We start from the raw sequence: 12,000 nt of genomic DNA, 5'->3' as shown, positions 1-12,000 counted from the left end.
GCTAACGGAAAGCCTTTTCGGGTTGCGAAATTACTCGGGTTACGAACGGAGCGGCGGAACGAATTAATTTCGTAACCCGAGGGACTACTGTACCATACCTCCAAAGTGACTCGAAGCAGCTTTATTTTGGCCTGTCTGTAACAGGCCTTGGAATCTTTTTTCCTGGAGCTTGCATCCATTGCTCAGGGTCCTAGTCTGATGTTTGAAGGCTACAATCTTATACACATTTACTGGGGTGAGTGGGGAAAGCCCCTACTCCCTCATTCCAGTGTTAATAGTTTTCCAGGAAATGTTCTGCCCCCAAAAGATGGCAATAATCCTGGGTTGACAGTTTTCCCTAATCCACACACCACCCACAAACACCTCCCAAAATGCCTTTTTAGAAATTGGAAGTCCCAACTAGAAGTGATTTCTCATTTTGATTTTTGGGCTGTGCAGCATGCCAAAGGGGTGAGAACTGGGCCCCCACTTCCGCCTTGGCTTCCCAACCCTCCCTAGACAGTCACATAATAAAAAAATGTTTGTCATGTTTATAGAAATGAACTTATTTCATTTCAAGAAAGTAGGAGGATTACATTTGTTAGACTTCCGCATTCAAACAAGCCCTTCATAAACATCTTTCTCATATAATACATAAACATTTGTGAGAGCCAGCATGCATTGGACTATGACTGGAGACCAAGATTTGCATCCCAGCTCAGCCATATAAACCCAATGGGTGACCCTGGGCACGTCACACTCTCTCAGCCTCAGAGGATGGCAGTGGCAAACTCCCTTTCAAGAAACTTGCCAAGAAAACTCCATGATAGGTTTGCCTTAGGATCACTATAAGGCAGATATGACTTGAAAGCACACAGCAACAATAGTAAACATACACATTCAGAAAGAGAATGTGTTTCCCTTTAAAAAGCCTTGGCACATGGTGTTTAAATTATCTTAAATTTAAAAATTAACTAATTTAATTTTAACATTTAACTAGAAAAAAGCACTTTGATGAACAGCTGACTAATTAACAGGTATTTAAAGAATTAACTTAGCAGAACATTAACAAGAAAAGCAAAATATGCAAACTGCAAAAATCAGTACTATTCATGTTAATTAACCATTGTGAAACAATGTAATTAATACTTTCTAGATTACTGTAGTCCATTACTTTAAAAAAAAAACCTAATAATGCAAGTGCATTGGTCTCTGAACAATTTCTAGTAGACTGGCAAGGATTTCTGACACCTAATGGTTTAAAAATACAAAGTAAAATAGAAGGATTACACATTTTTTAAAAACTTTACCATGGCTAGCCTTGAGTTAATTACTTTTTGTTCAAATGTTTTTCATTTCTGAAATATGAGTATATAATTGATGCTCCTTGACCAGGTCTGTGTGCAGCAATACAAGCCCTTCTGAGAACAGTGTCAGAATGCTTGATTTATAGTAACCTGAATTTAAATTTGTACATCAGCACATGGCTTATTGGGTTGCCGCTCATAAATGATTCCATTATTACCCTCCCACACAAACATACAAATTTGCTTATAACTCTGATTTGTAAATTTCAGGACTCTGTCAAAGCACAAAGTAGAGGTCCCACAAGCCTAATCCACCCTTTACTTAAATGATGCTCAGCAAATGTACTAACTGATATTCCTGGCATTGATCTTCGAATCACAAGCACTATCCAGTTACAAATTTTGTTTGAAAAATAATGATTCAATGCCAGGTCAGTAAATGGAAAAACACTCTTGATCCAAGACCTGATCCTGGATGAGCATGCCAACCTGGCTTGCATAGCAGAGACCTGGCTGTATGAAGCTGGGGGAAATTACCATCTCCCATCTTGTTCCACTTTGGTTGCAGTGGTCTATCAAGATTCCATCTCCCTCACTGCTACGAGGTTAAATCTCATCTTGTTTAAAAGAAGTTGTACTGAGGCTTTTACTAAATGAGCCCTCCCTGAACCAGACTCCACTGGATAACTACCAGCCAGTCTCCAACATTCCTTTTCTGGGCAGGATTCTGGAAAATGGGGTGGCCTCCCACTTCCAGGGGTTTCTTGATAAAACAGATAATCTAGATCCATTTTAAACTGTATTCAGGCTTGGTTGTGGGACAAAGAAAGTTTTGATTATCTATGTAGAGACCAGAACAGAGAGTGTGTGTCCTTGTTGGTTCTGCTGGACCTTTCAGCAGCTTTAGATGCAATCAACCATGGTATCCTTCAGGACCACCTCACTGGGGTGGGATTTACATGAAACTTCTGGGAAAGGTCATCTGGAGTTTTGGGGTTCAGTGCCATCAATATGCTGATAACACACAATTCTGTATCTCATTTCCATCTAATTCCAAGGAAGCTGCCTCTGTGCTAAATCAATGTCTGCTGCCAGTAATGGACTGGATGAGGACAAAGAAATTGAAAGGTAATCTAAACAAAACAGAGTTGCTCCTGGTCAGTCAGAAGGCAGATTAGGGCATAAGAATTCAGCCTGTGCTGGATGGTGTTACGTTCCATCTGAAATCCCAGGTTTGTAGCTTGAGTGTACTCTATATTCAGATATAAACCTGGATGCCCAGGTTTCAACTGTAACAATGAGTGTATTTCCACAGTTAAAACAAGTGTGTCAGCTGTGTCTATTCCTTGCAAAGTCAGATCTGGCTACAGTGACACATGCCTTTGCACAGCTAAAACTAGTGTCCCAAATGTGCCCGTTCCTTGCAAAGTCAGATCTGGCTACAGTGACACATGCCTTTTGCACAGCTAAAACTAGTGTCCCAAATGTGCCCATTCCTTGAGATGGGTGTACAGGAAACATACAATGACACATCTCTTGATTACATCCTGTTTGGATTACTTTGGCATACTCTATGTCTGGCTGCCTTAACTGTTCACTAATTCCCGAAGGTCCACACCAGCACAGACAGGTTACTGAAACAATTCCACTGACTGCCAATCCATTTTTCTACAGAATTCAAAGTTCTACTTGGCTTGGGTCCAGACTATCTGAAAAACCCCATATGAGCCTTACTCTGCCCTGATCCTACAAAAGAAGACCTTATCTGGTTTCCACCACCATCTTAGGAATATCTGATAATGACACAAGACAAGGCCTTCTTGTGGCTGCTCCCAGGTTATGGAATTCCCTTCCCCAGGAGGTCTGGTTGGCCCTCTTCCTGTTGTCTTTCTGCCATCAGGCAAAGACTTCTTTATTCATTCCAGCATTCAACTATTAGTATGCTGTAGTCAATAGAGCTTTTAATGGGAGTGTAACTTTTTTATTATTTATTTAACTTGATTTTAATGGTGTTTAAATGTCTTTGGTGCTGTTTTTAACTTGTGTTTTTAACATCAAATTTAGTTTGTGTTTTAATTTTTGTATCAAAAACTTTTGAAATTATACTTTTTTTAGATGCTATAGCACCTTGAATCCCATGATGAGAGAAAAGTGAGCTATTAATTAATTAATTAATTGACAATTATTAAAGACAATGACAAGCATCTCTTGCTGAAAAAGGGATTCTGACTCCAAAACAGCAAGGACTTTTTATTCCTGTCTGTACAGTCTGATAAAACTACAATGCAGTTAAAGATACAGGCTGCCTCTTACACAGTAGGGATGGAAAGAAAATTTGAAAATATTTTTTAATTGTTGAAAAACTTGTTTTTTGAGTGATTGAGAAGAATCCGGTGCAGAAAATTCTGATTTCTGTGCAAAACAACCACATGTGAATTTTGCATAGAATAATTCCTGAAGTGTGAGTAGCCTTTGAAAACTGCACAATTTTCAAAGACTTTCTCACAGCAGGCAAAAGATTGCCACCTTCCAGAAGAAACATGGGGGGGGAGGTCAGATGGCCCGGAAGAGGCGGTTTCATGCTGCTCCTTCTGAAGATGGATTGAAGCCATGGCAAACACATGCCATGGCCCCAATCCACCTTGAAACCGTCTGAAAAAGGAACGGCCAAGATCTGCTCCTTTTTTGGCCTGGGAAAAGGCGTCTTTTCCTGCCCCACTCCGCTCCATGGCAGCTTCAAGCCACTCTAGCAGCATACGGCATATGAACGCCATGCCACCAGAGCACATTGAATCCACCCACATCTGGGCAGCTGCGATTTCCAAGCAGCTTCATGACATGCAACATCAAAATGCTGTGCTCCAAAACTGCCTAGATGGTGGCTTAAAAGGGCCTTCTGTTCAGGCCCTTAGTGAAGAATTACATCCCTACTACACAGGGACATGCTTGACTTCACAACATTTAACACTGGCTGGCATCTTGTTGGTGAATCACAATGGTGCAAGAGGACTTATGCCATACAACTTACTTTTTTGATTGCAGGTGAGGTCGGATTTCATAGTCAACTACAAGATGGCAAAAATATCCCCAACACACTTTTTTCTGGGCTGCAGTCACATTTCCTGGTTAGTGGAGAGTGGAGGGAAGCATGATGCAAGCTGAAGAGTAATGGCATCATCCAAAGAGACCTCTAGTGCCTCAGAAAGTGTCTATGGATGAGTGTTGCTGTGTCTCCAGCGCTAGGAAAATAACTGGATGCTTGCCTCTTGCTCTCCACTAAGCAGGAAAAGGCCAAGTTCAGGGGGTGCAGCTGAGAAAAGGTGGGTATTTTGAGCAGGTTGGACAGGAGACTATGGTAGCCACATTTCATAGCTGTGTCTCCTGATGCAAGATTGTGGCGAATGTTTGAGCAGAGTTTCCTAAAACTTGTTCTCCTAATAATATACAGCTGGTCACTAAGTCAATACTCCCAACCAGAGATTTTGGGCACAAATCAGAGAACCAAGAGTCCAACATATATTGAATCCAGCTAAAATAAGGTATATAATTTCTACACAATACTTTTTGTTGTTGCTGCTGTTTTAAAGAAAGGACATTGATTGTGGTAAAAGGGACAGCCATTTCAATAGAAAATGTAGAGTTTTGACTCTTAAGCAGTGGAAGTATTCTCAGGTGATAAACACCAGGGTTAGGCATGGTTATACTAATTTTAAAGCCATTTTCTCTGGGGCTAACACAGCCATGCTACAAACTAAGAAGATCATACTGAAGAAAAAGCATCTCGGTAAGCTGTTTGTTATCCAGAAACATTACAGGTGATGTTTCATTGAAAGAGACAGTTCAACCTTTCCAGTATGTTTTGTAGCAGTGGGATATACTACCCACTCGTAACATCCATATTCCAAGTAGGCAAAATACTACTGAATCAAGGCTGTTTAATTATTGAATGCCTGTGAGGGAGTAGAGGCACCACACATAGTTTGTCCACCCATATCAAAGGAAACAAGCATGAAAAGTGTGTATTGTTGTAACACCCACATTGGTAAAAAGTCTAAACAGCTGGGAGCCTAGATGGGATCAGAGAAGAGTTATAAAGCAGAAGCACATGATGGTGCAGCTGTTTCCAAACTATACTATCAGAACTCTGAGAAAGAAAAGGGGCCAGGGGAGGGGAACAGTGTAATTACTCTGTCCATGACTCTGTCAGATAATATCAAGCTGATGCGGATTCTAGCATGAAACAATTAGAGCCACATACCCGAGTCAATGGAATTAGTGATTTTGTGTATGCATGCAAGTAGAGCCTCTGAATATTATTTATACTCCACAGCCTAGTTCTACATGCAGTGTCTTCTATTTTTTAGAAAACTGTCCTATCCTATCTTGCAAGATATATGCCAAGATACTTTTAGAACTGAGCCAAAAATAATATTGCCATAAAAAAGAACTGATGATACTACAGTGTATATGAAGCTATGAGTCTGCCCCACACACACACACACACACACACACACACAGCTGGAGCAGCAGATATGAGAAATAATCAAAATGCAAAATAAGATTAAATGTTTAGAAGCAACACTGAAATTTCATCTAAAATAAACACTGAGATGAATCTGGAGACGCCTCCAATAAATGTAAGGGAGGAATACTGAGGAGAGCCAGGAAAAAGTGTTGATAAGATTAACGCAAGGAGATTTCTTAGGGTTATGTATATCTGTCTGTGTGCATGTACACACACACACACACACTTACTCTTATAACATGCCCTTCACATTTGGAGAGGCATTAAGGACTTAAATCATAAAATGTACTGAAACATGGTTCTTGATATGAACTATTTTATTTCTTACTCAGAAACACATTCTTATTTTAATATCTGTATAATGTGGTTGGAATGCCTTTAAAGAAGACAGTGGGGATATAGAATGGCTCTAGTCTAGATATTACAAATGTTAATAAAATCACGTAAATCAGATGTGGTGCAATTCTCCACAAAGCTAATCAGAAGTAGGCTACCATTTTGTTCAATGTGATTTACTCTCAGGTGTATGTATAAAAACCCGCAGACTCAGTCATCATTTCCACTATAGACTTTCATCAGTTTAATCTCTTAACAAGAATCAGAAAATAGCAGCAGCTGAATGGTATGAACATAATTTCATTTACATGGCCTTTATCCACCTCCAAGCTTTAAAAAGTATACATAAGGAACCAAAGTAAAGAAAATATATGCACCAGTGGGGCAGTGTCAAATAAAAATTAGATTTCCATGGTAACAAGCTACAGCCTAGGTAACAAAAGACTTGTTAACAGTTGTGAGGCAATTGCCCATACAGATTTTAGTATCAGATGGCTCTGAACCTAAGCTCTTGCCTTTACCCTGATAGACAACAGGTTAGATAATCAGGTATTGGCTTCACAGATCTAATAAGCAAGATTTACAATTTGAAGATTATGAGAAGAATTCGTTCTCATAATTTGGACTAAAAAACAGGAGTTAAGCAAATTATAGCAGACATTGCTAATTTTTTTGTAATTAGGAATTGTAGAATGCTTTTGTTGTTCTTTTTCTTCTTGTTGTTGTTGTGTGCCTTCAAGTCGTTTCAGACTTATGGCAACCCTAAGGAAAACCCAGTTTGGTGCAGCGGTTTGAGTACTGGATTACAACTCTGGAGACTAGGATAGACATTTCCATCCGAGCATAAAAATCCACTTGGTGACCTTGGGCAACTCACACTCTCTCAGCCTCAGAGGATGACAATGGGAAACCTCCTCTGAAGAACTTGCTATGAAAAGAAAATCCTATGACAGATTCACCTTAGGGTCGCCATAAGTAAAAAATTATTTGGAGGCATGCAACAACAACAAAAGGAAAACCTATCATGGTGTTTTCTAGCTGGTCTAGAATGCTTAGTTTTTATGTATTTCAACTACATTATATACTTTGGCCTCATTCAGACATAATGTTAAATCATGATTTGACATCAATGATGAATCTCAATTTAAGATTAATGACTCTTTGATTCATGCAAATCCTTTCTATTCATATGTTTTGCTTTGCTTATTTACTTCTGCTTAGCATCAACCATAATCTGACACTGCATCTGCCTAACCATGGTTTCTAATCCCCGTTCAATGAGCAAATATAAATCATCATTTACCATTTCAGGTGTTATTACAACCAATGCCCTGTATTCAATGGGAAAAATTAAATTAACCATAGCACAGAAGGGACCAGGACACATGCCACCCAAGGTTCCCTCAATCAATTATCCTACAACAGGTGTGTTAGGAGCCCAAGTATTATCATTCACATACTCCTGTTGGATAGGGAGCTGAGGCTGGGAGAATGGCACCTTAGAGGTCTCATAATGGATTCATAATGAAGGCAAGTGTTGCTAGGGATTAGCTCTTGCTCTTAGTCATGGACCTCCAAGAAGTCTGTCCATTCAAAATTAATGAATGACCTAAAATGGAAAACTTTCTCAAATAAGTGACAGAAATGGGAATTAAGGCTGCTTGTCATCTGCTTATTTGGTCAACTGATGCTTCCTTTAAACTACTTTATCAAGATACATTCAGGTGCCAGGCAGATGGAATGATGATATCTTAACTAAGGACAGAAACAACAAAATGCAGGCAGTTTACTAACATCTCCAATTTTTTTCTCCTGTTTGGTTTGTAACATCTTGCCTGATGAAAAAGCCGGTGGAGCTCCGAAAGCTTGCAACAAATATATTATGCATTTTGGTTGGCCAGTAAAGGTATCACTGTTTGGTGGATTTTTGTTTGAATTTGCTAAATGACCAACACAGCTACCACTGCATATTAAAGTGATATTCCACCACACTCAATTGCTGAACCCAAAAATTCTTAAGGTTAAAGGAAATCCATATGTATAACCACCCCAGTATTTACTACATCAAAGGAGCTTCTGACTATCCAGACCCCTCCAACCAAAATGATTACTCCATGCATTGACTTAACCAAAATATTTGTGAATCCACTAGCTTGCATTTGCCATACTTTTCAATCCAGTGTCAAAAAATTGTGGGCTAATTAAACAGAATATAAAACATAGCAGTAATTATTTTAGGAGATACTGCACAATTTATTTCTCACTTAATGTCTGTTGTCTACCCTGGAAACTAAATATGCATGCAGGTGCTAGTAGAGTTGTAGTGTAATACCATTGGGACATTAAAGGAAACTACATACAATGCATCAAAACTATGTAACATATATTATCTTTAAACCTCCATTTTCTTTTGCTGTTACTTGTAGAGAGTCCATGCTGCAACAGGTGAATATCTGATCTCTATCCGATCTGATCTCTACCTTATATATATGGATAACAAGCAGCATTTAAAAGCACAAGAGTGTCTTTGGAGCTACAAACAACTCCTATCCCATGCCCATGAGCAACTACTGTTTTCGCTAAACAGAAAAATCATGTCTTCCTATGTAGAAATGAGATTATTGGAGATGTTTTTGCTATGGCATTCACTGAAAAGAAGTCTTTCTTTTCTAAATGCTGCAAAAATAGGATCTATAGGTTTAATATATATATATTTAAATCCTCCACCACCCTCAAATTATTTTACATAATTTGTGCATTACACAAACATTGTACATTACATATTTTTTCCTAACTTGTGCAATACAAGATTGGGAGGGTTTGCTACAAGCATTTACAACATATAGGGTTATATTGAACATTAGGCTAGCAGGGGGGAAACCCCAACAAGTGTTGGCATTGTTGTGTTGGCATTGTTTCACTGGTGGCTGCACAGCTGCTTGCAGAAAAAGCACCACCAGCAACTAGTGCAGGCTGAGTGAAGTTATAATGAGTTGCACAACACACTGCAGAAGTGAAAACAAAGCCCCAGATTTGACACTAGCGCAGGATGACAATAGTGTTTCTGCCCTTAACTCTGCTCATGTTAATGAGCAAATATACCTGAACTCATCCAGGCTGTGACTCTGTAACAGTTAAAAATTTGTTTACACTTACATTTCCTTAAATTAAGACAAACAACATTATACAGTGCCAAAACATAACTCAGAGCAGCACAGAAGGCAGCTTCAACAACTATACAACAACTTCTGACTTTCAAACCACATCTCTACACTTCAGAGCTATGTAAAAACCCTGCATGCACACTCACACACCCTGAATACTACCAGGTAGTACCAGCACAGCTCCCAGAAAAATGACATTCCAATTTCCTGGCACAAAATTAAGTCCACATGGCTCTTAGTAGCCAAAGGCCTCCAAAACACCCACCATCTCAGCCTTACCTGTTTCAGTAAAAACTTGTCTTCTGCATTGATTTTGAGAGAAATGGCCAAGTGAATGGCAGACAGTACCACGCCACTGATGACTGCAGCCCTCATCCTGACCGGCAGCAAGGTGTAGATGCTGTAGATAAAAAAGATAGTCCACCAAATGCCTTCGGAGGCACTCCTGGGCTGCATCAGCAAGCAGCCAACCACTTGTACAGCGAACACTACAAGGATAACTGAGTAGCACATGAGCCACATGTGGTCCTGGTGGAAATCATTGCGATTGCAGACGGCACCCAAGGCCACCATGAGAAGGATTGCCAGGGACAGCACCACCACGTAGGGCACCTGGTAGTGGCCGTGAACCGTGTGGAAGAGCAGCATGACCAAACAGACCAAGACTAACACGGCCATCAGCATAGTCAGGCTACTCTGGTTGAGGCGGAAAAAATAGCGCTGGTAGAGGTGCTCCAGCTTCTCTGACTGAAACTTCTTGGACCTGAAGATCTGCAGCAGGCTGCCACAGCAGCTGCCCATGGAGAAGACCATCTCTGACCGCCTTTCATCATCCAGACGCTCTTCCTCCTCCTCCAGCTCATCGATCTTGGCCTTGATCCGTTTCTCCTCCAACCCCAGTTCCACAGAGCGTGGACGCACCTCGCCTTGCTCTGTGCCGTAGCGCCTGGGACTGGTGCCCAGAGAGGTGTCCCCTGGCCGGCAGGAGTGCTGGCTCTTGTCACCCCCATGATCCTGCCAGGCAGACTTAGACCTGAAGCTCAGCATCCTGCAACCACTTACCCCATGGTTCCTGCTGCCTGGCAGCTCATACTCCTCCTCGCTTCTCCACCTGTTAGCCATCCGGGAAGATTTCTTGAGTGAGGCCCTGGTAGGAAGAGGGTAGGAATAGCCATTGGCTCTGGATTCGGCTTCTCCCCAGGCAGAGCGGTGCTGTTCCCCACCTCCACCCCTGGTCACAGCAAGGGCTCCAAACCCCGGAGGGCTCACGCTGTTGGAGCGGGACATGCCCTACAGGGGCAGAGAAGAAGAGGGAGGGATTGGGTGACAACTAGAAGAGAAGGGGAGGGAGAGAATCACCCACAGGAAATTCTACTCATGGCTTGAGGACCACCTCTTCCAAGCTGTATCTCAAGAGTTGGCTTGAGGACCATCTCTTCCATGCTGTATCTCTCAAGATCTGGCTTGAGGACCACCTCTTCTAGGCTGTCTCTCTCAAGAGTTGGCTCAAGGACCAACTCTTCCAAGACGTATCTTTCACCCTATGGGCGAGGAGGGGTGCAGCAGACAAGAAAAGAGTTTCAAGAACCGGCTGAGTCCAAATCAAACAAGGATAAAAGGGACCCGGCTCCTTCTTGGAGAGCCAAGCCAGGCAGCCGGACAGAAGCTGGGATGAGGGGAGCCCAGTCTTTCTGCCTCCAGGATTTAAGCAGCTGCTCCTGGCAGAGATGAGAGAGGACCTTCCCTCCCTATGGAAGGCAGCCTCTCCAGCGAGGAGTCCCATTCTGACATTTGGTCTCCAGTGGTGGCATCACTGGCATCAGTGATGCTGAAGGAGCACAGAGGGCAAGGGAAGGCGGGGGGAAAGGCACCGAGGTCTGTCTGTCTGTCTGTCTTCCTTCCTTCCTTCTTGCACATTTAAGCCTAGCTCTCCACCGGTTTGGAAGGCAACTGTGGCAGCATCCTTACCCAGCAGGTCAGACAGGTGCCCAGGAGGCAGCGGGGCTCAGTCTCTGGGGATGCTCTCCGGCGGGGAAGGGAGCCCAAGGGCTGGGGGGCCTCCTCATGATGCTCTCCTGGATCCCGGTCATCTGAAGCAGCGGAGGAGGAGGAGGCGCCGCAGAGGACGGAGGAGGAGGAGGAGGGAAGGAGCCATGGTGCTGCTGCTGCTGCTGCCGGCAAGGGGCTCTCAGTGCAAGGAGCTCCAGTCCTGGGCAGGCGCATCCCTCCTCATCCTGGCCGCCAGCGAGGGAAGGAGATGCTGCAGATGCCAGGGACGCCTTTGGAGGCAGGGAGGAGGAGGAGGAGGAGCAGCGAGGGAGGGAGGGAGGGAGGGAGGCAAGGCTGGGCTCCCTGCTCGCTCGGTGGGCTTTATCAGCGCCTGCCAGAGCTGCTCTGGGCTCCGAAGGGAAGAGAGAAGGACGAAGGAGAGGAAGAGGAGGAGGAGGAGGAGGAGGCAGCCGGGGTGGGCAGGCCCTGGGTGGGGGTCCTGTCTGCAAGGGAAGGCGGGAGAGGGAGGACAGGGCAGCGGGGGGGAGCTAAAGGAGACTGTCTCACCACAGGCAACGCCAAGGCATGCCTCTTTGGCTCAGGCTCAGAAGGGGAAAGGGGGGATGATGGGTCCTCCAGGCCCTCTTTTAGACTTCAGCTCCCAGAATCCGTGGTCACTTGGGGGCAAGCTGGCTGGGAC

The 12,000-nt window shown here is 43.1% G+C and overlaps 1 protein-coding gene across 1 annotated transcript in view; it reads right to left on the bottom strand.

Annotated features, from left to right (window-relative positions):
* ADCY5 (adenylate cyclase 5) overlaps positions 1–11,720 on the bottom strand; it is a 326,430-nt gene extending 314,710 nt beyond the window's left edge. The window contains exon 1 of the mRNA XM_042445074.1: positions 9,591–11,720. Within this exon, the coding sequence (XP_042301008.1) occupies positions 9,591–10,598 (1,008 nt within the window). The 5' untranslated portion in view covers positions 10,599–11,720. The remainder of the gene's footprint in view (positions 1–9,590) is intronic.
* Between the last annotated feature and the right edge of the window lie 280 nt (positions 11,721–12,000).

The sequence above is a fragment of the Sceloporus undulatus genome, chromosome 1 (genome assembly GCF_019175285.1).
Source record: "Sceloporus undulatus isolate JIND9_A2432 ecotype Alabama chromosome 1, SceUnd_v1.1, whole genome shotgun sequence".
Taxonomy (NCBI): domain Eukaryota; kingdom Metazoa; phylum Chordata; class Lepidosauria; order Squamata; family Phrynosomatidae; genus Sceloporus; species Sceloporus undulatus.
The sequence above is the reverse complement of the archived record's forward strand: the minus strand, read 5'-3'. Positions and strand labels throughout refer to the sequence as shown.